This window comes from Mchenga conophoros, linkage group LG23, assembly GCF_057382185.1.
Source record: "Mchenga conophoros isolate Kocher_MC1m ecotype Shallow Benthic linkage group LG23, M_conophoros_male_GT1.1, whole genome shotgun sequence".
NCBI lineage: Eukaryota > Metazoa > Chordata > Actinopteri > Cichliformes > Cichlidae > Mchenga > Mchenga conophoros.
Window position 1 is genome coordinate 6,419,722 of NC_140547.1, and position 27,559 is coordinate 6,447,280.

Consider the following 27,559-nt stretch of genomic DNA (forward strand, 5'->3'; position numbering starts at 1 on the left):
CAGCAATCGAGGGTTTGTTTGTTTTGGGGTTGTTGTTTTTTTGTTTGTTTGTTTTTTGTTACAAAACTTTTACACATAACTCTTCTCCCACAGTTTGCCGAAAGGAAGGTCTTTCACATAGAAAAGGGATTTATACTTTTTGAACTTGAAGCCTTTGATAATAGACGATAACGGAACACACGGACTTTTGATGAAAAACAGAAACAACCTCCTCAGTTAATAATAATAATAATAATAATAATAATAATAATAATAATAATAATAATAATAATAATAAAAGTAGTGTCCCTTCTCCCTCCTCTGGTCTCTGAGGCCACCGCCCTCCGCTGTTTCACAACACGCCGCAGGGCGGAGTCTGCAGCTGAGGTTCACGGTGGTAAATTTGTCCTCTTTTTAAAACAAAATGAGGCCATTTTATGTTATTTTAGCAACTGGGGCTGTAGCGAGCTCTGTGGCACTACTGGCGACGGTGTTGTACTTTGTATTAACCACAACGGTAACGTAAACCTCAACCATTTAATCTGCATGCTTTTGAGTGACGTCTGTGATTTCCACTGTGTGTAACACAATTTCATGTAACACGCTTTTTTTTTTTTTACTGCTGTAATAATATCGTTAATCCATTTTTCACGTAAACAACGATGGCTGTTACCCAAGATGCTCTGCGTGTTTGTGGTGGGCTTTGATTAACACACGTGACACGGACGGACGCCCACAAAGTTCGCAAATCCTTCCCTCCCTCTGCTTTTTCCCGCACAGTTAAAGACATACCTTTCCACTGAATTTAGAGGGTGGAAAAAAAAAATACATTATAAGTGCTGTTTTTGACACCGGATGTTTGTGCTCCCACTCTGGCTGCTGGTGTCAGCTGATAGGCTTATCATCAGGACAGACAGAGAGGCACTTCTGTATCGACACAACACCCGGCCATGTTTTTTATTGTAGCTGATGTTTTATGATTAAAGAATAAAAGTTTGCTTTCAGCATCAGTTTATATTAGTGGTGGAGAAAAAGTGGAGAAAGAACAGAGTTCATTTTCTTTTTATTATTATTATTACATTTTATTTGACTGCTATTATTTTCAGTGTAATTATGAGTTAGCTTCCACATTGGATTTGCTACTTTCAATTTAGTTTTCAAGAGTTTTGGTGTTTTACTCTTTATCAGGGCAACATTTAGAAAAGCTAAAAGAGGAATTACAATTCAAGGCTCAACACTTAATGAAACTTGTTTACTGAGGTCATGCAGACCTCCTGAGTTGTAATAAAGAAATATGCACCCAAGCCTCATCAGTCCAAACTGACAAAACTAAAACTTTATGACTACACACTATTTCTTAAATGAAACACTGTAGTTTAAATTTGATCAAGATCTGAATTTCCTGCACACTTGCCTGGACAAAATAATATTTACTACTGAAAATCACAGCAAAATGTTGCCTCATCTCTTATTTTGTGGCGCAATGTTCTGCTTAGCTCTTCCACTCCAGCTCTCAAAACATAATCACCAGTTTTGTAACAATTCTGCTCTTGTTGTCTGAGATTATGATTATTTGGTAGAATGTTTTTTTTCCCAGCATAAAGTTTCAAGTTTGCTTATAAACTTTGTGGTGGGAAAAAGCAGGCTCTCATGTAATGACATAGTTAGCATTGTTGAATGGGTGCATTTAAACCATAATCTTGTCTAAGCCTAATGCAAATGTGAAAATATCAGAACAAAGAAAAGAAGTTTTTTTGCCAAACTCATTTCTTTTGAATGTTTTTGTCAAAGGTTTCTATGCTTAGCTCGCGTAGCCGTTTTGTAATGGCTCAAGGACCATTGGACCCTTACAAAACAGGCAAGATAACTGTTTTCAACCCTTTTATTTCAAAATAGACACATTAGTTCTTTAATCGCTTTGGATTAACAGCACTGGCAATTATATTAAAAAAATATTGAGAGATTATTGATGCACAAAATAATTCTCCATAAAACTTGGTTTCTAATTTCACACTAGAATATAAAGAGATTGTGTAACAGTGACTCAAAGCAACCTGTGCTACACACGTAAACAGGCAAAACTCAGCAACTGTTATTCAATCGGGATAATCACTGTTACTGTTATTTTTTTTGTTGTAAAATGTATATTTTTGGTACTCTTTGCATACTGAGATAAAAAGCAGCAGTGATTGAAGCAGCTGGCTCTGATTCGTCTTCACATCTTCCATTCAAAATGTGAAAAAATGTAATAATCTTAAAGCTGATTGATGTGAATTCAAAATTTTAAAAAGTGTTTTTTCTCACTACAATAGAAAGAGAGAAATCCAGCCTTTTTAGGGTAATGTAGAAGTTTATATCTGCTGCAAATCACCAGTTTTTCACTCGGATACTAAACACAATGCATAATGAGCTTTGGTTTTTCTTCTGACCGTTGCTCTTTGCTCTACACGGACTAAGTTGTGAACTGTGGACTGCAGCACACATGCTTTTGTGATCAGGCTTTACTGAATCAGCAGCACAGAGGGAGGTACTGGACAATCACAGCCTATCAGTTTAGTTAATGATCACCTGGTTTTGCTTTACAAAAGCACTGTAGAACGTGAGTTTTCTCAGTACAGAGACAGAAGTTCAGCGGTGATACTTTTAGAGACCGAGGAGCTAAGTAGGGCAGCCATGCGCCTGATAGGGTGCACAGTCCTCCTCTCTGTCCTGCAGTCGGCTATGGTAAGAAACAACGGGATTAGGACTGAAACATTACTTTTGCGTTTGAGGGCTAACCTTTGCTTTTGCTCTCCTTAGATTTATGTTTATTTTCATTACATTTTCTTTTTAAAATTAATTCTTCACATCTGATAGGCTGTGGAGTTTTGGAAATAACACGGTGTTCTAACTACTTATTGTTTTTTTCCCCAGTCTACCCCATTAGAGGAATGGCAGAGGGCAACATCCATTTATAACTTTTCAGCAACGGATATTGATGGCAACGTGGTTTCCCTTGAAAAATACAGGTAAATTTCTCTGTCATTTTGTTAAAACCTCCTATTACAATTATAAACCTCTTATCACTAAACAAATGTGTGTGCACGTGTGTGTGTGTGTGTATTCAGGGGGAATGTTGTCATCATCACCAACGTAGCCTCTAAATGAGGTAAAACCCCAGTAAACTACTCTCAGTTTACTCAGTTGCACGCCAAGTACGCTGAGAGAGGTTTAAGCATCCTTGCCTTCCCTTCCAACCAGTTTGGGAACCAGGTATGTAAAACATTAGTTGTTTTTTTTATTGCAACATTTAATGAGATTTGTTTGTGTAAGTTATCAGTTATCCAGGTCATGGATAACTGGAGATCTGTAAAGACGTTTCACCTCTCACCCAAGAGGTTACTTCAGGTCTAAAAACAAATGGTGGAAAGTCTTGTTGTATTGTTAACAGATAGACAATAACTTTTTAAATGTTTTACAGAAAAAAACTGTATAAGTGAAATTTTAGCCAGTGTGAAACCTTTATAATTTTTGCATAAGATCTCCTGAAATGTTTTTTTAATATCTAAAACATTCATAATTTCATTAAGTGTGTAATCATGTGCATAAATTGTAGTTGCATAAACACCACAATGGATAATTTGGCATTTTTCTCACTACTAGTCTGAAAGATGGCTTGTTTTTGAAAGAAACTAGGCCACGTTTTAAGATTATGTCAAATTCAAGAAGCTGCTGTTTTAAGTTGACTATTTTGTTGCCATTATATATAATTTGTCATATGCAGGCCACTGAGAGCAGTTAGAGACTTTAATACTTTTAATACTATTTACTTTTAGGAGCCGGGCAATGAAACTCAAATCAGGCAGTTTGCAGACACGTTCCAGGCTCGGTTTGATATGTTCAGCAAGATCGAGGTGAATGGGCAAAACGCTCATCCTCTGTGGAAGTGGCTGAAGGAGCAGCCTAACGGGAAGGGCTTGTTTGGAAAGTAAGTTGTGAATGAATGAATCTGGGTCACAGTTATATGCTCAAAAAGTATCTTAAAAGCTTGTTTGGATCAGACATAATGCGTACAGTCATCTGTTTAAAATGTGTACAACTGAATTTGAACAATAATCAGTCATATCATTTAAATTACCGGTAGTTATTGATTAACAGCATTTTTTATTCCAATGCTGACTGAATGAGAGTGATTAGTGGTTTTCTAACACATTTTAATGTTTATTTCTGCAGTAGCATCAAGTGGAATTTCACTAAGGTACGTTTTATTACGGTTTATTTTTAAAACATTTTTATGTCAACAGGGCTAAAATATTATAAAATATAAAATACTGAATATTTGAAAAACAGTATAAAGTATAAAGGATAATTTTAGAGAGTATGGAACAATTAATGGAACAAGCTTTTATATGCAAAAAAAATGTGTTATAATTATTCATTTATTTTCTTTTGTGTTTAGTTTTTGATCAATAGAGAGGGTCAGGTGGTGAAGAGATATGGACCCTTGGATGATCCAAGTGTACGTACAAAATCTTTGGTTATTCTGTCAGATGTTCATTGCTCATGTGTCTGTGTGATTACTGCTCACCCCGTGATGAGCTCTGCTGTGCTTTCAGTAACAACAAGAGATGTTTGTAGTACGTGTAACTTTATCACCCCTGTGTATAGACATGCAACTGAAGTCCATGCAACTCTCGCTTTCCTTCCAGGTGGTGGAAAAGGATCTTCCCAAATACCTTTAAACCTCTAAGAGATGCCTGAAACCGTGCTTACTTACATCCACTTGATTTTGTGTTTCCAGTAGTCTTTTTTTCTCACATTTCTCTGCCTCTCCAAGCACCGGTGGATATAGTTTCAGTCCATCCCAGACCAGTGACGGTCTGTTCATCAACCTGCATCGCAGGCAGGGCAGACCTGATGTAAATGGCGTGCAAACCTGCTGGGAAGCCGACCGAGCTTATAGTCATAGAGTTCTATGGAGAGAACGACGGGGAACCCATTAATAGAGCATCATTCAGCACCTTAATGTTGGGCATTGTTTTCATCATAAAATATACTAAGATTTGTTCCTGTTATATTTTTGTGTGTAACTTTTATTGTCTGTGATTAAAACAAAAGTGTTGGGGTTTTTATGGGGTTTTGAGGTGTTGGTACTGAGGAACAGATACATCTTGATCATTCATGTGCACAAGGATCTTTTCTTTTGTGTAACAGGAGCAATTAAAAAGGATTTCAGCTGAAAATGTATTCATTTCTGAGTCAGAAAGTCTTTAAGAAGTGAGCACTAGAGCTTGAAATTGTTCAACACAGTATTGTTCAGAAAGTGTGGACAGAGCAGTTTACCCTATAGGCTGTCCTAAAAATAACAATGATGACATATAGAACAAATAAAGAACTCGGAAAAAATTGAATCTTGGAAGTAGCCTGGATCATTAATTCCTTATATCGATGTTGGCGCTATTTGTAGGGGAGCAGGGGAAACAGGAACATTATTACACCACACAAAAAATATCATTACTATTTTTCTTTCTCTGTGTTTTTCTGATATTTTTAAAAATTATTTCTATATAACCTGATAATATCATTGTGATCTAATTCTGTGTAATAATAAGTGAAAATCTTACATCTTGACACAGTAAGTTCATCCTTGCAAAAACCTAAAAAATGTCACCCAGATTTTATTTAAAAGACTGTTAACTTATTTATTTCTAAGCTTCTCTGAGACTCTTTATTATTAAGTATCGTCTTCTACTCACTGCAGCAGATAATCTGCTTCTCACCCTATTCCTAGCACCTTCCTCCTTCACTTCATCCAATGATTTTTTTCTGTGGTCTTCCTCTTTTCCTCTTTCATAGCAGCTTCATATTAAACATGCTTCATCCAACATATCCATTATCCGTCTTTTGCACATGCCCAAACCATCTCAGCCTTTCCTCTACAACTTTGTCTCTTACAGCTCAACCTGATATATCCTTCTGATGTGTTCATTATTAATCTTATAAATTCATACATTATAAATTTATTACTTCTACTCCTTGCAAAGGTACCCATTTGTCACTCCTACCACTCCTAGATCCACAAAGACACATTACCTTGTGACCTTCTCTCCATCAACACTCTCAAAGCAAATCTCACATCTGTATTGCTTTCACAAATCTTCATGGTATGGCTCATTATCTTTATCCCTGTGTAATTACTAAAACTGTACAAATTAGAGATGGACCGATCCGATATTACGTATCGGTATCGGTCCGATACTGACCTAAATTACTGGATCGGATATCGGAGAAAAATAAAAAATGTAATCCGATCCATTAAATATCACGAAAGCACCTCACAAAACTTGCAACACACCGTAACTCACCTCAGAACGTTAGCAGTCGGAGCAGTATGCATCACGTGATAGAGCAGCTGTGGCATGCCGGACCTGTAGGTGGTCTGGATAGCATGTGGAGCTTCGCTAGCAACCTGGCATTTCATCTCCGACAAAGTTATCCCCGAGAGAAGTAAAGCAAGTGTGTAAGTCCATCTCTGAATGTTTGTAAAGCATTCCCACGTTAAGCTTAACAAGCGATATATGGAGCGACTGCCTCTCGCTCTCCGGCTGCTACTTCAATCGTGAAACTGCTTAAATGATCAGCTGATCGGCTTTTCTGTCGCGAGTCCGTGTCTCTTGTTTGTTTTTGGCCCACTTTGCACCAGAAAGAGGAAACCAGCGGCTGAACAACAGCAGAACGTTTAAGCTTGATCAGCTGTTGTTAGAATGTATTTAATATTACTTTCTACTCGAGGATCTTTTTCTACGTAGCTGACGCTGGTAACTGTGCAGGGGCGGATCTAGCAAAGTTTAGCCAGGGGGGCCGATAGGGCATGAACAGGGAAAAGGGGGCACAAAGACATACTTTTCTTTCTTATTCTCATTTAAAATGTCGAGCTTTTAATAAATAATTATCTGACACCCAAAGTTTTAATTTGATGTAAAATGAATAGAAGTCAATTACTGTATATAGTGACTATTAAGTCTAATATATACCCTAGTAAGCTATAGTACTTTTTCCTTTGGGAAGGTACCATCTGTGCAGTCTGCAATTTTGTTGAAGAAAGATGTTGAATCTATTTAATATTTCTTGAAAAATAATTGATTTCTGTGCATTTTTTTTCACACTGCATCAAATTAAGGTTGATTACGTCGATTAAGCATCATGAGGTGGAGCGTGAGGGGTGGTTCCTTATTTTTTATTTATTTATTTTTGTTGTTGCTGGGAGTTGGAACCCTATTAGTTAGGTTGCTTAATATTTACGCTAAGTACTCTTTAAAATACCAGAATAGGGAGGATGGTGTAGGTCTAAGTTTATTAGATTGATCAGTATTGCTGAACTATGAAATATTTTTTTTGTATACAGGTATAACAGAATAGCTTTAGTGTAGTTGTTGTTTTAAACTTGAGTATGAACTTGCAGACTTGCAAAATGCAGCAAGATATTTTAAAAAACAGTTTTGTTGATTAAAAAACACTATATCGGATTCATATCGGTATCGGCAGATATCCAAATTTATGATATCGGTATCGGTATCGGACATAAAAAAGTGGTATCGTGCCATCTCTAGTACAAATCAACCCTGTTCTTGAAAATCTGCACCAGTACATTTGTTCTCCATTTCTCAGGCATTATCTGACTCTCTAAGATTTAAAACTCCTGGATGTTTCCATACGTCCACAAAGTATGTCATCTGGATAAGTAAATTAAATAAGTTAAACGTATAACAGAAACATACTGAGCCCCATCAAAAAAAAAAAAAACAAGAGCCCTGAAATGTTATGCAACTGCTCAGTCAAATCTCCTTCTTGCAGTTCACTCAGAGTCCCGCAGAGGGAGTCACAGGGCCCATCAGTACAAAACCAGGCGGCAGCGGCTCAGCAGCAGCAGCAAGTGCAGTGCAGAGGAGCTGGAAGAAGCAGACTGTGAGCTGCTGTCGTGAGGAAACACTGCACAGATGAAGGGACCGTCGCGGATAGCTGTCGCATATTCCTCCGTTTGACTACTGTTACACATCAAACGACCCGATCCTCTTTCCCTCCACCGGGATCGCGCCGTCGCTGTGGGTCTTTCATTCGGAGGGGCTTGCCTGTTTTTTCCTCCGGGAGGCTGAATGGAAGCAGCAGCCGAGGGAGCGGTCGGGCTGTCGGAGGCCAGGGAAGGGAGCCCGCTGTCCGGGGCCGCAGCATCCGATGATGGGGACACGGTTGTGGGAGTTAGCTACGGGATGGACGCCGCAGACATGGGTATTTTTCCACATATCTCATAAGCCATTCTCATCGTCCCTCCATCCATTTTCCCTCGCGGCTTTACTGCTGCTACCGTAACCAGAAAGTCCCGACTCATCTCTGCTAGCAAGGAATTAATAAGCTAGGCTAGTGGCTAACTAAGCTGAATGGATGGGGCTCAGGTGAAGTTAAGTGCTGTACATACTGCATGCGTTACTGCAAACTGTGTAGGGTACATTTATACAAGTGCAACTATGAGCAGCCAGCACACGGACAAATACAAGTGTTGCATGGCTGATGATAAAGTTGTTAATATTTTTGGTTCATAAAAGCAGACAGGTGTGAAGTCAAGGTTTCTCATTACTTCTTCATTTCATTTATTGATTTTTATTTATTGCTCTTTTAAAAAATATGAATGTATTCACATGGCCAGCTTTGAGCACCTAAACATTAATTTGCTTATTTGTCACCATCTTGGCACTTACTGGAACCAGTAATTTATTAAGGAGAAGGAAGGTTGAGCAAACTGGAGCCACTACAGTTGACTAACAGGCTAGACACCAGTTAAAGGGTGTAAAAGCCTTGCAATAGTGCACCAGTGTCTGAGGAAGTCCCGATAATGCATGAATAGTATGAAGCAACTAAATGCAATCAGACCACCACTGATTTGGCCGTTTACACCCGTGGTGGTCCTGCAATGACACCTCAAAAAAAGGCCCATTGGTAGTAAGTTTATAGATATAATTAATATTTAATTATTATTAGATTTAAAATGTCCAGGGAACTATGTATATATCAGCTGATAGAATTTAAGCCTATGTGTATCAATAATAACACTTTTCTGGGGTCAGACATTTGAGCATAGAAATCTAAAGACACGTGACCTTCAAACCATCCAGAAATTTGCAAAATGTTGCATTCTGCAAATACAATATCCAGTTATATATGCTCTTATCAACAACCTTGTCTATGCTAAAATGTCAGCGCCCTGCCTTATATAGCACAGTATTATATTCAGAAAGAAATATATTATCTTTGTGATGTAAAGAACAATTTCCAGAGTCACCTCACTACAGCCAGGTTTCTCAGCCCCAGCTTTACTGTTGCACACTTGTGCCGTAGTGGTGTCATGGTGGAATTTTCCTGTGTGCACTCTAGCTGCAGTGAAAATCACACCAACAGCCCCCCTACAGTTGATCACTACAATACCCCCACAGCTGTGCGAAAAGGTTTGGTGGTGTAAGGACCCTTTTCAGAACGGGTGTATTAGAGCAGTTGCTACTTTCTTTACACCATTTGTGGTTGACTTTTAGGGGATTTGTTACACACGTATAAGTGAAAAGCAGGCGTTCTTAGATCTCTGTTTTGTCCAATATGTGTCCAACATATTGACATCCTAGAGTCACACCTTTATGAGTCATAATGGTGCCACTTATTATATAAATGAGGGTAAAGTGAACAAATATTAACTAGTTTGCAGTGAAGGAAGTGGCAGACAGTGGGGAGAGCTAAACAGAGTTAACAAACTCGCAAAAGTGAATAATAAAGGGACCACACAACATAGTTCGTCCTTTTTAATAGTGTTCATTCAAGCTGATGTTTTCTCTGCATGTTCAGGATTCATCATTTCCATTATAAAATCTTCTTTGCGACCATGTGAAGCTGCTTTTAGCTGTGTGTTCAGCCCTTGTGTCTAACAGCCACCAGTCATGTTGCATTCACTGGTCTTGCACACTGTACATCACAGTTCTGGGGGGGTTTTCTTCTCACTGATGAGAAAGGTTCTGACTTTGACAAGAGTTCAGCACCTCCACAGAGAATAGGCTTGTGAATCAAAGAGACTGTCTGCTGAGGGTTAGTAGTCGAGCTTAAATTTATCAGAGGAGGAAAATGGAATCCAGGTGCCCCCGACTGCAGATGGTGTGTGTTTCATTTACTCTGTTCTGCTCAGTTACTGGCTACTCGCATGCATTGGAAAGCATAAGGTTTACAAAGGCCTTGTGTGCATTAATAGTGTTTAGGAGATATTTAACAGAGCTCTGCCCTGCTGAATATTTCATAGTTGACAATTTGGCATTCACCTGTCTATGCTTTCTTGCGAGGAACTTCTTGACCTTTAAATAACCAGGAAAACGATATTATTGCTGACATACTGTAGGGCGTATAGACTTGATCTCACTCCTTTTCGTTCCCCGTGTTGCTGCTTTTGTTTGCTTGCATAGGAATATCACCATCCGTGAGTAAGAGAGCGCAGGCGGGGTGGAGTGGATGGAGACGAGTGTCACGGATGATTTCTGACAGAAAAACAGCAAGAGTGAAAGGGAAGGTTTACAAGATGGTAGCGAGATCTGTTGTGATGTATGGTTTGGAGACGGTGGCGCTGAGAAAAAGACAGGAGGCCGAGCTAGAAGTGGCAGAGATGAAGACCAGAATGGACAGGATTAGAAATGAGTATGTCAGAGAGGCAGCTCGAGCTTGGCCATGGTGAAGAAGGACATGCAAAGGGATGGTGTAAAAGAGGATGCTGGAGAAAGGTAGGACAGAAACACAGGAAAAGTGATTTTTCTGCTTTGAGCATGAATTAAATAAAAGGAAATCCCACATTTCCCAGAACACCAAAATTCTGTGCAGTGGTTCAGTAAGCACACCTAATCTGTCATTTGATAAATGGTTCTAAAATTATTAAGTGCAGCAGCAAAGCAAACAAATAGACCACTACTGCACGCTCACTCAGTGTTATTGGTCATCCCTCAGAGTCGTGGAGCCTCGCGTGTAAAAATGCGATTATTTCCCCCTCAGTTCTCTTGTTTTTATAGCATCGTGTATAATGTTAATCCATTTCTTGCTGTCTTGCAACCTAAGATTTAATGTGTGCACTGATACAAAGCGTCGCTGGCCAAAGCCCCGCAACAGGGAAGGGTAGGTGCTGATCGTACTTTGACTTCCTTGCAACATCTGACAAGTGAGTGGGTCTAAAAGCAAAAGTCCATTAAAGACGAGTCATGTGCAATAACAATTTCATATGACCCTCACAGCAGGGTGTTAGGTTTTTTTAGTGGATATTCACAGCAGAAACGATTCAGTTCGCATAAATAATGATTAATTGAAATGTCAGCTGTAAAGGTTCAGCTTGATTCTGATTGGCTCTTTATGGTGTTGGATGCTGATCAACGTGAGCTCTCTCGGTTTACGTCAGATCCTGCAAATGCGTAATTGCGGGTTGCTCTGCAATGTGTGAATACAGCGTTGTGTGGGAGTCACAGCTGGCTGTTAAATAGCTGACTGAGCATTTATTCCCATTTGAAGCATCACGTCTTCTGGCCGTTGTAATTTGTCCCCGTAGTCTACTTTCAGCACAATGACAGCATTCGTCTCACTTATCTTCTCCTCGCACTCGGCTTCATCCTCAGAGACAGTCTCCTCTCCTTCCTCGCTTCTCCAGAGTGAGCCACAGCTCATCTACCTCCTCTGTGATTCCCTCACCTCAGCTCAGCCACTCATTTGCCACTATCCATCAGTCCTCGCCCTTGTCTGTTTTTCTCTGTTCGCTTCAGGCACGGCCTGTCAGAACTGCTGACGGTAGCACAAAGGGTGGGTTACCTCCTGTGGAATTTACCATCCATCTGCTTCCCCTCTTATTCCTATGGCAAGGTCTCTCTCTTTCCCCCTTCTTCTTTATCCTTCTGAAGCTATGCAGGAAAGGATCAGTTTGTATCCCTGTAGCTCATTCGAGGAGCCTGTGTAGGGTTTTTGACCCTCTGCCAGGTTTTTTGATGTCATTATTTTACGCAGATGATGACGCAGTGGCTTCACTCAGTGGGGAAATAAGGCGAAGACCTACTGTTTTCAATTAAGCGAGTTACTGAGCCCATAATGCAGGCTATTATTATTTCATAAGCAGCACCTGGAGCATGAATGCAGTGAGACAGGAACACTGTCAAACTAATGCAAACCACCCACATAGAATTAGTAGCATTTATTTTCAGCCAAAAAAACCAAACAGCATTGGATGGTGTCTTCTCAGGGTTATATTCCTCCAGATTGGCAGCATGACCTGTACAGTTTGTACTACAGCTCACCCAGTAAATGTCTACCTAAGTCCCTGATAAGCGTTTTGAAGAAGTGATTAGGATTATTAATCAGTACTATTTGATTTCTTTGAGGCTGTTATTCATCTGCTTTATTGTAGGGTCTTTACCCTACAGTGTACAGCACCTTGAGGTAACTGTTGTTGTGATTTGGCACTATATAAATAAAGTTGAATTGAATTTAATCTATATCCATTTAAGCATTCAATTTCCTTTTTTTCACCAAAAACTCTTAAATATCAGAGTAAACCTGTCTGAGAGTAGTACGAACTGACCAGTTTATTAACCAGTTTGTCAAAAAATAGAATTTGTCTGCAATCATTTTAATAAATCTAAATATAATTTATTTTTAGGGCATATTTTTCTGCAATTGGATCTTCTTTTAGCAATTGATGAAAAGAAAGAAAGGGGAATATAGCAATGTTGACTTGTTAAGCCAGAAGCCACTTCCATCTGTATAATTAAAGCAAATGCAAATGTTAACAGTTGTAACTTCTTATAAGATAAGATAGCCTTCATTGGTCAAGGTCTGGCTGTGTGGCAGGCAGGATGAGGACCCAAGTGCAGGAGACAAAACTTGAGCAGCTTTATTGCTGAGAACTACAAACTAAAATACAAAACACTAAACTCTCGGCCTGTTAGAGCTTGAACCTGGTAGTAGAGAGCAATACATGGAGCACGAAGAAGAGGGGTGAGGATAATGAGAGGGCACACCTGGGAAACACTCCTGGGCATGCTCTAACTCAGCTCTAACCCAACCTTTTTGGCGCCACGGACTGGTTTATGCCCGACAATATTTTCACGGACCGGCCTTTAAGGTGTCGCGGATAAATACAACAAAATAAAACTAGTACCGGTACCGAAAAAAAAGAACATTTATTCATAACACACGTGAAAAGACCCAGGAAAACCGAGTTAACGATAAAAACAAGATAAATAAACACAATACAGAGGACAAGAATGACTCTCACAGGAGACACAGGGATGAGGCAAAGACACAAAAGGAACCTTACAACAACAAACAAGAATCCATGAACCAGAAATAAAGAAACTCAGAGACAAAAAAGAACTAAACTCAGGATTGTACTGTACAAACCTAAAATTCAAATCATCTCTTACAGCAAAGGAAACAATCATAAATCCATAACAAAACCCAAAACGCTGGGTGAAAAGCCTGCACCATGATAGCATTAGTCTCAGTGGGGAAATCCACATTGCGAACAGCAGCAGAGAAGACAGGACAGGAATATAAAAATTGAAGAAAATACATACACCACACAAAGTGGAAGAAATATTCTATTCTGAATTTTAAAAATTCTGCTAAATCTTTAAGTTATTTGCTATCTGAGTCTGCTGAAAGTGCCTGAGCCTGACAAAGTGGAAGACCAAGATGCTGCAGGGTTTATTCAAGTTTAATAGGGCCTGAGCCATGAGAAAATATATTCATTCATTAAACAGTGTGGGCCTAGTTGGCAAGTTCAGTCTGACCCTGGTATAAGCATTACTCCCAGCTCGTGTGATGGTGAATTTGCTTTGGGCCCCAAGAGAAGAGATAAAATAACCAAGGCTGCTTTTTCCAGTCTCTATCAGCCACAGCACAGATCGTTTCTTAGCACTCTTGAGTTACTTCTCCGATTAGTCAGATTAGTCTCTCTGGGCAAAAGACTTGCTATGCTTTTCTATCCTGGTTTCTGATGACTTCTTTACCTATTTTAATCATGTACATATTTATTAGGAAGATACTGATGTGGAAACAGCTCACTTGTCAGCATATGGTCACTGTCACTTAACTTTTCCTAGTTCATTTAAGGAGCATTGTGCAAGTAAATAAGAGAAAATGGGATTGTTTGATTAGCTGGGATTTTGCAACACATCTTGTGCAGAAACTGTTCTCTCTCAGAAAGTTTTGTTTAGATTTGTTCTGCTATGTTGAAAAAGGTGAAGCGAGTTTGTGGTGGAACAATGTAGGAACACAACAGGTTGTATATTGACTTGACCTCTCGGGACGACGGCCAGTATTTCCAGGCTTCAGTAGATTTCATGTTTATAGAGGCTCCATTGTTTAGTGGTTAACATGTAAAAGATGCCTGGTTTAAGATTCTGAGGAGACACAAATCCTTGGGTGGTTTGGTCTGGTGTAACAATCTGTGTGAAATTACTTGGAACATCCCTATTGTCCATAGTATTGCTTTAACTTTGGAATATTTAATTTAATTTTGTTTTGCTAATTAGGGCTGTGCGATATGACCAAAATCTCATATCCCGATATAAGAATTCTATCGTCCGATAACGATATAAATCACAAAAATGTAACATTTTCTGTAAATTCTGTGAATCTCGGGCAGCTCGTCTTGCAGGAAGTGTTTCCAGCTGCGCGTCATGTTGCTGGAGTCGAGTGTTTTAACCGATGCATGAAACTATACATTTTTAGACATAAGTTGTAAAGGCCGCCGTTTTCTTTGTGAGTATTTATTACACGGCGTGCTGCGGGGAAAAGCCTGTTCTAACGTTTGAGTCTAAGGTTTATTTTTTAGCACCTGGCGGCTCTTTTTAAATTCTCATCCGTAAATAATCTGCTCTTTCACGTGATTCAGTTTATTTTGAAAAGTCTCAACAGGATCTTGAACTTTATTGTGAAAGGTTAATGTGGAACATAAACAAACGGACACGCGATGCTGTTACAGTGGTTGTTGCTAATAAAAACAGGCGCTTGTCCGTCCGTAGTGTGGTTATATAAAATATAAGAGAAAGAGAGAACTTTAAGAAATGAATATAGCCACTACAGTGACCATCAAAACGATGAAAAAATATTGCCGTAAACAGTTTATTTTGCGACACCACGAAACAAAGGATAGCGTAAAATGAAACGATAGACGTTTTTATATCGTCATCCGATATATATCGTTATATCGAACAGCCCTAATGCTAATTTTCTATAGAGTTTACACTTTCTGTTTTTCATATTTATATTTTAAGCGAGCGTCAAATACTCAAATTCATCGACTGTGGTGACCCCTTTCCAATAACAGAGCAGACAAAAGAAGAAGCCTTTATTTTGTTTTGTTTTTTTGTTCTGCCGGAGGTTTCTTCCTGTTAAAGGGGAGTTTTTCCTTCCCACTGTCGCCAAAGTGCTTGTTCATAGGGGTTCATATGATTGTTGGGTTTTTCTCTGTATTTATTGTAGGGTCTACCTTACAATCTAAAGCACCTTGAGGCAACTGTTGTTGTGTTTTGGCATTGTATAAATAAAACTGAATTGAATTGAATTATGAGATTGTTGATCTGAGTATAGGTTTAGCCATAAATCAACAGGATTTCCATTAATCTGTTAAGTCTAATGGGCAGCCTGGCCTAAGATGACCCCTGTAAACTGTTTATCTGACATATCCTGTTAGACAACAGCTATTAGTTTTACACATATAAAGAGAACCCAAAAGCACTATGACGAAGTTTCAAAATTATGAAAGAACCAGGCAGATATTATAACTTAATATCTTTTTAGTTGGCTACTTACAAATCACAATAGGCTAAATAATTTCTTAATTATTAAATATAAACAGCATTAATCATGCTTTTTATGAGTATAGACTGTGAAATAACACCAGTTTGTCTCTGTCTCGTCACTTGCTGCGTATGCAGAGATGCACTTAGGCCAACACAGCTCCACTCTTTACTCTGTGCTTCACAGTTAGCATTAAAGATTAAGATACTTGATTTGCTGTTGTAGAGGTATACAATGAAATTTTGCTTGGTGAGTCTATCGACCAACAGCAAGGGATGAAAGCAGCTTTTTTTTTTAAAAAAGACATAAAAATTGTACAAACAAAACAACTATAGAAAAAGCATTAAAAAGAAAAATATACAGCACACAAACAACAAGTAAGGTGTAAAGTGACTTTCTGTTTATTTACCTCAGTGCAAAGATTATGCAATATTGTGTATTTGCACAGATATTAAATCAGACCCAGTAATTATTATTATTATTATTATTATTATTGCAAACTGCATTAATCAAATGCAGCCATAACAAAGCATTCTTCACTCCTGCAGATTTTCTCCACAGGTGTTTTTCTCTTTTTTCCATGTTTTGACGTTCTGTGGGTAACCCTGAGAAAAAGACTCATTATCTGTACTGTTTTGTGCTACATTGGTAGCTAAGGAATGTGTTGTCTACCACATTGTAAATTATAAACGCTGTAGCCTGTGAGTACTTTATAAGCATTCATCTGCATGTCCAATAGTGGCAAAAAAGGCTTTAAAACCACACGTGGTGCAGGGCTAAAAACATGACTTGGTGTTGATAAAATGGTAAATGATAGCACATGACAAGTGTATATATGACGCTGAAACACATACCAGTGCTGCTATGCCCCCTGCACTCTGTTTTTTCATGTAGGTGGCCATTTGTAGGGGTAGTGTGTGTGTGTGGTGCAAGATTGCCAGTAAGGATATCTTGCAATGCACCAGAGCATATAGATGAAAGACTGAAGTACATGGGAAATATGCAGAAATGGGATTATAGGCAAAATGTCTTTTTTTTTTCTTTTTTTTTTGCTGTCTTGTGAGAAATTTGCTCAACAGTTCCTTAATCGTAACATAATCTAATACAAATATGTGACTAGTAGCTGTGCAGGAAAAACAGCTTCCCCACATCTTTTTGTATTGTAAGACTCACGGTGTCACATTACTAAATACAGCAATAGTTTGATCTGAGGGCTGTTTTTCTTTTCGTCTCTGCACCTAACCAAGATGAGGCATAAAATAACAGGTCTCTGTAGATTATTTATTGCATGTGTGACAATACCGACTGAGACATTGTTGTGCAGCTCTGTTAGAGGAGATTACCTTCTACTGAGTCACCGCTGCCTGCAAAGATGCTGCTCTCAGCAACAACACAGCAGCACACAGTAGTCAGACTGATCACCTCCGTGTTTATTCCGACTATCTTTCCTCTCCTCTCCTCTCCTCTCCTCTCGAGTCCATAAAAGGACTTCTTTCTCTTGGCTGACAGCTTTCATTGCATTTTGAGGATCAGCAAGGATCACTAAGCTCAGTTCTGATCTGGCAGCTCAGTAATGAAAAACAGACTGAAATTACATAAGAGTTTGAGCACTTGAGTGTGTCATTTTGCCAGCAGGACTTAGCTGTTTTTAGCTTTGCCCAAGAACAGAGTTCTGCAACTCAACCCTGTCTGTTTTTGCAGGAAAGCGAGACCTCCCTGTGGGAGCGTAGGACATGGCCACTCTCGACGTGTAAATCCAATGATATTAAAACAGTTAAACCATTCTCACTTGAAGGCATACAGAAATGCATGGTAACTGATCCTCTCCACATTGAAATAGTAGTTATTAAAACTTCTCATTTGTGTTTGCATTGACTCCGTCTGCTTATTGGCTTGTGCACTGTGAGCGGGTGTCACATTCCCACAGACACACAGGTAGGCGTCTGAATAGCTGACTGTCAGGAGCTGTTGTTTAATTGACTTTTCATGCTGTATGAAGTGTGTGTCCTTGGGATGTGTTTAAAACCTGCCTGCTATCACTAGACTTGGCCCAGCTTTAATAAAAGCAGCTCTCCCTGCATCCCCTCACCTCTGATTTCCATTTCAAAGTCCACTGAGCTTTCACGCTTCTCTGAGGAAAAATTACACTTTCATGCCCACCTGTTCCATTAGTCCAGTCTACAGTTTGAAATTAAGATGCAACTGGTGAAATTTAGAATGGAGTCATTAGCTGATATAACTGCCCAGCCGTCATTTCAGCCACTTTTCACTCTTGTTTTGAACATAAAAGACATCGGTATGGACGCAAATGATGGCAGACAGGTCTTGTAGTGAAGAGTGCATCTCTGATGATATCTGAGACATATGTAATCATTTATCTAATGTAAAATCAGTCTTACAGTAATCATTGAGCATCAGTTTTAACAGTTGGCCCGATACAAATGGATCCAGTAACCCAGAAAAACAGACAGACGGGTTCCTGCTCCCACCTGTCCCTGCATTAGTACCATCTTATCCTGATAATCCTGACAGTTAGCCTTACGGCCTGGGGAGAATGGTATTGGGATTAGGGATAGTGAAGTAATCATGACCATGACTTGGCTGGCTTTTTCTTTGGGATGTTGTCTGTCTGCAACACCAACAATACCTCCGACTTGCTCTGGTCAGTCGTGTCTGTACGAAGTGATCACGCTGCAACAGTAAAGAAAAGTCCGGAGCAGCAAATATTCCATTTCCAAAAGGGTTGGGATGCTGTGTGAAGTGTAAAAACAAACAAACAAACATTTGAACCAGAACCTCAATTTTCCTGATAGTGCAAATAACTGCCACATTTTAAATAATCAACAATAAAAGTCTGTGATTTTCCTGTTCAATAACTACTTAATTAATCCATTAGCTGCCTAAGCTATTTTTGCCAGGAGTTTGGAGAACTTTCTCATAAAGGTTCCATAAGTAAATATTTAGTTTTTATATCTGTGTGTATTTATCTGTCTATTGCTCATCATCCAGCTCCAGGCTATGTGCCTCAAAGGATCTGTTTTTGAGCCAGCTGCGGGCAGGAAGCGTTTCATTAAGCCTACTTGCTTGCTATTGATCATAATGGATGACTTGGCATAGTAAAAAGCTGTCCTCTCCTTTCGTGTTCTCACTGTATTTCACAAAGTGGATGATGTGTGCTGACAACAGAGGACATAGAGACTTTCCCCTTGTGTGTGCTCCCCATTGTTCAGTAAATCTAAGGAATCCTGAGGGAAAATACTTTGCAAAGAGAACATTGTGGATGTGTGCTGGCATCATAGTTCTATGTTAAATCACAGTAACATGTTTAGTAGGGGTGCAACGATAGACAAAATTCACGGTAGGGCTGGGCGATATTACCCAAAATTCATATCTCGATATTTTTTAGCTGGATGGCGATATAAGATATATATCTCGATTTTTTTTTTTTAAAGCCATAAGTTAAGAACAAAAAGAGAGTTCTTAGTCACACTGTGTCCCAGATGTCAAATGGGCATTTTCTTTACATACAGCGTAGATGTAGAAATTACTCAAAAATAAATTATCAGCATTTATTAAATAATCATGGTCCATAAATAAAAGAAAACAATGTTGTTTTTGTGCATAACGAAAAGCTCACAATTGTGCAGTCAAAATGTAAACTAATAGACCCTGAGCGTAATAACAAAGAGACAGATTTCACAGCTGCACCACGTCTCTGAACAGGTGCCATGTGTGGTCCTTATACACACACAGTACGGTAATATTACGTTGAAGCACAGTACGTATCACTCCGCGAGGCGGCTCCATCAAGCGGTGCAGCTCCGTAGCTTAGCAAAGTCATATTAAAACATTTTTTGACAGATTGCTGAGCGCTGTGTACCACATAAAATCGGTTCGCGGTCAGTAAGCACAACCAGAATTCATACATAAGGCGCACTGTCGATTTTTGAGAAAATGAAAGGATTTTAGGCCGTGCAGCCCCTCCTGGCTGCATGTCGTTAGCGCGGTTAGCTCGTTAGCGCGGTTAGCTCGCTAACACGTTGACACCGTCCAGCCCCACGCAGGGGGGGATCCGAGGTAACTCGCTAACGGAGATTTTCTTCTTTCATCTCGTCATTGCCTGCAGGTAAAGCTATGGGGGAGGGGGAGTTGTGTTCAGTGAAGGAGAGGCGAGGCCGAGTAAGGTTGCGTAGAGACATAAGTGGACGAAAGAGAGGCAAACCTGCGGCTCCACAAGTATAATTATAACGTAACATAGACTATATCGATATAAACGATATTGTCACATCTTATATCTCGTATGAAAATATATCGATATTTTAAAAAAACTCGATATATCGCCCAGCCCTAATTCACGGTTCGGTTCGGTTCGATACTTTGGTGTCATGGTCATTTTTCAATACAAAAAATGTTCATGCTGTTTTAATTTGTCATTTATTAAAATTATAAATATATATTTTAACTCAAAAGTACAGTTTTTAAATGTAATGTTGCAGAAACAACAAAATAATTTAAAAAAAAAAATCTATCTGATCGAGAAATCACTCTAAATCTCGTTAAAATGACATTAACTCCATAACGCGGCAAATCTCCGTTAACGAGTTACCGCGGATTGCCCCGTGTGTGGGGCAGGACGGCGTCAACACTTTAATGAGCTAACTGCGCTAACGCAGTAGTTCCCACCCATGTAATTGAGCATTGCGTGGCACATCCGACATACTGTTTTACTTTAGTCCATGACGCGCTTACCTTCAGGATCATACTTCACATGAAGACCAAAATAGTTCCAAAGGCCAGATCTGAATGAGGGTGGGGGAGGTTCAATTTGCCATGTTGCAACGAGCTTAGCTTCTGTCTTGCTAGCTTGTGCTGCGCTCAGTGGATCTGCGCTTGACAGTGCAGCCTGGGCGGAGTAGTCGAGCGCAGATCCACTGAGCTCTCAACACCGACAGCATCGTCAGAAGAAAAGTTGATCAAATAAATAAAAAAAATTGTATTGTTCGATGCATATGCGTACCGAACTGAAAGCACTGTATCGAACGGTTCAATATCAATACGAGTATCGTTGCACCCCTAATGTTTAGAGATTGTTTAAACCGTATTTCCTGCTGAAGTTTGTAAGCAGGGTGTATTTGTCTCCCTATGCCAGCCTCTCTCTGTGTGTGTTTACATGCAGAAGCAGTGAGGATAAGCTGTAAGGCTATTATTCTGCCAGGGTGCCATAATTGCAAAGAACATTTAAAGCCTCTTTGCGTAGCTTAGCATTAGGAAGTTGATGACTCCCTAATTATAAATAACACCATAAAAAGTAGCTGATTAATAAAGAAAAGGCAACTGAAAGGAAATATTGACAATGTATGTTACCAGGCTTGTCTTAGATAGATAAGCACGCTGGAGTGCTGTGACAGAAACCAGCTTGTCAATGCTTTTAATCACTGTCTCTGCCACTAGCACTGGTTTCTTTGATCTGAGTCACATTAGGGCTGGAAATGTGGGTGCTAATGTGGAGAGTAAATAAAAATATGATTACAAATGAATGGGTCTATTCAAAACAAGTTAATTGACTCCAGAGATCCTGTTTTTCAGACAGGATCATGCCTGCTGTTCGTCCTCCTTTTAGTTTTAGTATTATATTTAATAAAGCCACTACATTTAAACCACCTGCCGAATTTTGCATAGGTCCCCTTCATGCTGCCAGAACAGCCCTGACCCGTGATTGCGTGAACTCCACATGACCACTGATGATGTCCTGTGGTAAGATGAAAATGGTGCTCAGAAATCAGGAGATCATCACATGTATCTGCTAAGTAAAGAGCGTCATTTAAAAAATCATCAAACGACACATAACACTAATGTACATCAGTAAACTATCACTAAGTTGTTATTACTGTTTCCTGCGCTTCATTCTGGACCAAAACCAGATGGAGGAGCGAGGACTACACAAGCTGGCTGGTGTGGTCATGGAAAAGTACACAGCCTGATGGATACTGAGCTCAAGGGCTCAAGGTTAGAAAGGCTTGATAACAAAGATTTCGGATCAGTTTTCCCTGTCTCAGTCTAAAGAGAAGTCGCAGTTGCAGTATTGGTTTTTTTTGTGGAGTCAAGTTTATATTAACCATCTTCTTAACAAAAAACAAGGAGAACCTGAGGGTATTCTGTCTTTCTGAACATCTGCACCATTCAGGACCTCGCCACCATTAGAGATAATATTACATTATATCATCCAGCGTTGTTCATTGGCTCTACTTTATGCTGCTGAGTACAGACTAGGCTGCTGTGTTGAATTTTTTCTGCATTTAAATACTGACGGAATGATGGATTTCTGCTTTCTGTGGGTCAGGCGCACTTTGACACGACTATCAAAAGCTGCTTTGTTGTGGCATGAAAAATTAACACCCAATCAATTGCTGGACCACCATCAGTGAGTCTCTGCCAAGATAATAACCAATCATCTCAGAGAAGCCGCTTACTTAGCTCATCCTCAGGGAGAACCAATATTGATCCTGGGCCAGACATTGCCGTCAGTAAGATACAAGGCTGTCTACAGTGTGTGTGATGTGAAGAATTACGCAAACACGCGAGTTGTTTCGTCTTTGTTAGTCATTTTGTTGTTTAGATTCACTAAAGAAGAATCTACTACATAAAGTAGTTCTGAGGATTTTCAACCCATCAGCAGGGAGAGTATCTGCTTCTTTGTGAAAGGAGAAGGGGACCTTCAGCAGGGCCCTGGTGTGAATACCTCTGGCCAAACAATCAGAAACAGACATCATGAGGGTGGCCTGAGAGCAAAATGTCCTCGATTGGGCCCTGTGTTCACCATGTAGCCTGATTGGCAGTTGCCATAGAATACCACAATTGGTAGGTCCACCACTAATGCCCTGTTCTGGGAGATCCCCCAGGACCCCATTCATGCCCTGATATTATAAGGGATGCATACAAACACATGGGGGCCATACAAACTACAGAGTACCATTTTTAATTACTTCAGTAAAATTTCTGAAAAATGGACCGGCCTGCTGGTGATACGAGAGGGGAGCGGGAGATCGACAGACGGATTGGTGCAGCGGCTGCAGTGATGCGGACGCTGTACCGGTCTGTTGTGGTGAAAAGAGAGCTGAGTGTAAAAGCAAAGCTCTCAATTTACCGGTCGATCTACGCCCCTACCCTCACCTATGGTCACGAGCTATGGGTAGTGACATACATGTGGCGGAAATGGGCTTCCTCCATTGGTGGCTGGTCTCTCCCCTAGAGATTGGGTGAGAAGTTCGGCCATTCGGGAGGGGCTCAGAGTAGAGCCGCTGCTCCTCCACATTGAAAGGAGCCAGCTGAGGTGGTTTGGGCATCTGACAAGGATGCCTCCTAGGCGCCTCCTGCGCGAGGTTTTCCAGGCATGTCCCACCAGGAGGAGGCCCCGGGGCAGACCCAGGACACGCTGGAGAGATTATATCTCTCGGCTGGCCTGGGAATGCCTTGGTGTTCCCCCGGATAAGCTTGAGGAGGTGGCTGGGGAGAGGGAGGTCTGGGCTTCTCTGCTTGGGCTGCTGCCCCCATGACCCGGCCCCGGATAAGCGGAAGAAAATGGATGGATGGATGGATGGATGGACCAGCCTGCTTTTTTCACTTTTATTTTCAAGGTGTTTTTAAATTCATCAGTAATTTGATAACTTTGATTTAATTCAGACAATGTGGGATCTTTCGCTCTTAACACATTATCCAGTTCATGCCAGTATAGATTTCCAGCGTTTCCAGTATTTGCTGTTGGAAGTGGTTTTGCTTCCTGACTTTTAATTGTTTTGCCCCTTTTTAATGCTACAAACATGTTTATTACATTGCCGAAAGTGGGCATTTTAACCTAAGAATCTATGAGGATTGAGTCAAAATCAGTGTCAAGTGGCCACTGCGGGGAACTGCAGTTTATGGCACCTCTTGCTTCATTTTTCAGCCCTGGAGGTTGGCACTTGGTTTTATTTAGCTTATCTTTTCTTTTTTTTGTCACCCTGTTTGCACGTGTATGTGTTTGCATTATATCATATACTGCTGTGTGGCTGCACCAATGCCCTATTTAACAGCAGGATGAGAGGACATGTGGAAAGCAGCATCTGTCTGTTGATTCCAGGCACACGTGAGTTAGTCATAAAAATGCCGGCTGACCTCAATAGGGGCACCATGGAAACAAGAAGGAGAAAAAGTGTGTGTGTGTGTGTGTGTGTGTGTGTGTGTGTGTGTGTGTGTGTGTGTGTGTGTGTGTGTGTGTGTGTGTGTGTGTGTGTGTGTGTGTGTGTGTGTGTGTTGTTCAGGTCCACGTCATAGAAAGCAAAGCGTGATTGTACCAGCTCAGTGTCAAAGATGTTGGATTAACCTGAAAGATTTCAATAAATATGGGAATATTTCTAATGAGTCATTTATGCAGAGATCAAGAAAAATAGAATATCCTGTTTGGATCTTAGCAATCCGTGTTCCCCCCCCAGAGAAGCGTTTCAATTTGCAGTATCCTGCACATTATAAAGCAAGTTTGGACAAGAGTAAATTTTATGTGTGTATTGGTATGTCTCAGGTTATTTTATCTCTTAGTATTGTAGACTTTTGTGGGGTTTTGAAGATTTTATCACACCTATTTTACATTATGGGAGTCGTGGAAACCCCAGTTCATACATTTCTGGAAAAGCATCCATTATCCAGCAGGGTTATTTCCTGCTGTTTGCTAACATGCTTTCCTGCATGTTGATAGACATTGGATTGCTTTGATTCATCATTAGGCATAATTATCTAAGCTCTGTTGAGCAAATGCACAGGGTTTAATCTATAGTTTAGCAGAGATATGCGTGGATGGTCTTTCAGGAATTGGAAAACAACCAACTAGTAAAATATGAACATAATCATATAAGCGCAGGGGTTTTCAGAATGATGTACAGTCTGTCTCATTTCACCTCGCGTGAATATTAGCAGCCAGTAATGGACGACTCTCTTCAGGGTTATGAGAAGAAGCCATAAACCAACAAATTGCCATTTAGATAGGAAACAGATTCAGCTAGGAGCTGTTTACTTGGAAGGGTCTATTTGTTGTTCCATCCCCTGAAGAACTCTACAGCTGCCATATAATGGTGGAGTGAGAACAATTTTTCAGTATCTCCTCGTTCTGCAGCTTCGCAACACTGAACAAGAAGGGTAAATATGTTAAAGGTAAATGCAGAGATACCACAGACATGTTATTAAATAAGACTCCTGTATTCATGGTCAAGGCATATAAATATACTATTGTTTTCACATTTTTTGTAGGTACATAAGCTTATTACTCTGTTTTTTCTTTATTGACTTTAACATGCTCTTATCAGCTTCCTGCTTGTGTGTTTATATGTGGCAGGAATTACATGAACAGCTGCAAGGCATTGTGATTTCAAGTCTTGTACTTCACGCACACACCCCACTTCACACCACTGCCAAGGCTGAAAAATTCATTATGCATCAACGGACTTCCTGCATTCAGAAAATATCCTTGGATTGTGATGTTTTCTTGAGGACATTCATTTCTCTTAACTTATATTTGTGAACATATGATCCGACTCTAAGGGGTAATCACTGTTTAGTTAGGCCTGACCCAACCTCTGGTAACATTTTAATCCAAATGTATGTTGGACTTTTTAAGTAACCGTGCTAATAAACAAACAGGCAGGCAGGCAATCTGAATCCATCAAATAACCTCCCCGTTGGAGTTAATTACGTGCTTGTAATCATAATATACAGTGATTGCATTTGAGGCTGACAGAAGCATTAGTTTAAAGGCTGAAATTTTTAATATAGTTTTGGCTCCTGTGTAATATTTCCTCTTCCCTAACCTATGTCCTTCTTTCCATAATTTAAAGTAATTTAATAATGGCTCGTCTGGGTTTACTTAATGTTGGCAAAGACCTGGAGGATGGATGGATTCTTTGAGTGAATACAACAAGTTACATTTAGACTTAGATTAAAAAAAGCCTTGTAAGTATCTTACACTCAGACTGCTGCTTAATGCAATGCCTGTGCAGACTACCGATATCTTACAGGAGCTTGTCAGAAGGCAGCCATCCAGCTGCAGTGTATGGACCCAATGTGTGGTCTGCTGTTACTTTGACTCACACACCTAATCTTGTGTATTCCCAGTCACTGCACAATCCCACATACCTTTGCGCGCATACACATTCTTGGGGCTGTCTTGACAGGTGCAGGCATGTGGAAAGGAAGAGATGTAGCCACAGTTAGTTAGATTCCTTTGCATACAAACACATGCAACACATTTGGAGCAGACACTGTGAAGTGACTGGAGAGATGTGGAAGAAGCACAAAAATCCAGCCAACCGCATGCATGTGCACACAGGCAAAATGAATAGTAAGCACACTGAAAGCAGCTGTGTCTTTCTGCACTGCAAACATTCCTCCATTGGCTTTTCTTTGTTTTACCCATATTTTTATTACTGGTTGTTCCACCTTGCAGGAAGCTGTCGTAGCACGCTTGTTTGTGCATCCCAGTGTGAATATGTGTGTGGAAGAGGGAGCAAGTAAGAGAGACGGAGCAGGAGGAGGGGTGGAAAACCGGCTACTGTGAGGCTCAGTCACATGGGCATGCACGAGAGGCAGGCAGGCAGACTAAGAGAGGCTGGCTATCATTTGAGCTGCAAGCACCAAGTCAAGCTGTGAGGATGCTCTCCCACTCCTGTACAACCCTGGCTTATAGGTATTAGCTGTTAGTGTCTCAGCTGGCGAGAGACAGTGAATCATAGTGTGCTGGTTAGAAGAGGAAGTCTCTGCAGAGTCCAGGCTGAAAGTCATGTTCAGTTCTCATTTAGCCTGTTGTGAATTGTTCACAGTAATGCGCACTCTGAAAATTGCTTCCTCGGGAGGAGCAGAAGAGCCAACCCATTTTAAACCATCAAAAGCTTGTGCACATTCAGACGCTGGGATCTGGTAACATTTGCTGCATGAAAAACAAAATGAGCTTCCCTTTTACATTTCCTTCCACCACCTGAGATGTTTTCACACTTGCACTGCAGCTTTTCCAGACATTGTCCATTAATTGTGCCGAATAAAGCAAACACAGTTGCTTCTGGACAACAGTAGAAAGTGATCCCAAGGTAATTCTCCTGAAATTGTTTGCAGCTCAACCCAACTTGTACTTGATGGTTGATTCTGTGTCACCTTTTACAAGAAGGTACACCCTCTTTCAGTTCTAAGCTTTTATGTATCAGGACATAATGAAAATCATGTGGTTGACTATTTTACCAGAAAAAAGTGCAGAAGCGGTGCATGAAAAATTAAACGTGATCACCTTTAGCAGCAGTAATCTGAAATAATTGTTACCTGTATGACTTTATCAGCCGTTCACATCATTTTGAATCTTCTTTAAAGCGTTGCTTCCGTTCATTAAACCAGAGCATTTCAATCTTGCTGATGTATAGATCATTGCAGCACCTTGATTCATTTCTTTTTCTAACTCTAGAGCGCAGGTGTTGACTCCAGGCCTCGAGGGCCGGTGTCCTGCAGGTTTTAGATTTGCCCTTGATCCAACACAGCTAATACAATACACAGTTGGGGCGATCGTGGCTCAAGAGTTGGGAGTTCGCCTTGTAATCGGAAGGTTGCCAGTTTGAGCCCCAGCTTGGATAGTCTCGGTCGTTGTGTCTTTGGGCAATACACTTCACCCGCTGCCTACTGGTGGTGGTCAGAGGGCCCGGTGGCGCCAGTGTCCGGCAGCCTCGCCTCTGTCAGTGCG

General features: G+C 40.3%; 2 protein-coding genes across 6 annotated transcripts in view; both read left to right on the plus strand.

Moving 5' to 3' along the window:
* Positions 1 to 331: 331 nt before the first annotated feature.
* gpx4a (glutathione peroxidase 4a) lies at positions 332 to 5,369 on the plus strand. Of its 2 annotated transcripts, none has more exons than XM_085264728.1 (7): positions 332 to 496; positions 2,893 to 2,987; positions 3,087 to 3,231; positions 3,795 to 3,946; positions 4,192 to 4,216; positions 4,418 to 4,477; positions 4,668 to 5,369. In XM_085264728.1, exons 1-7 carry the CDS (start codon positions 404 to 406, stop codon positions 4,698 to 4,700), a joined length of 603 nt encoding a protein of 200 aa, XP_085120854.1. In that variant the 5' UTR covers positions 332 to 403; the 3' UTR covers positions 4,701 to 5,369. The 2 variants fall into 2 exon arrangements, with proteins under 2 accessions (XP_085120854.1, XP_085120855.1); XM_085264729.1 differs by lacking the exon at positions 332 to 496 and adding an exon at positions 2,548 to 2,703.
* Positions 5,370 to 7,842: 2,473 nt separating this feature from the next.
* pip5k1ca (phosphatidylinositol-4-phosphate 5-kinase, type I, gamma a) overlaps positions 7,843 to 27,559 on the plus strand; it is a 52,708-nt gene continuing 32,991 nt past the window's right edge. The window contains exon 1 of one of the 4 annotated variants that reach the window (XM_085263750.1): positions 7,843 to 8,244. In XM_085263750.1, the coding sequence (XP_085119876.1) occupies positions 8,112 to 8,244 (133 nt within the window). In that variant the 5' untranslated portion in view covers positions 7,843 to 8,111. The remainder of the gene's footprint in view (positions 8,245 to 27,559) is intronic. The other 3 variants (XM_085263753.1, XM_085263752.1, XM_085263754.1) reach the window with 3 other exon arrangements.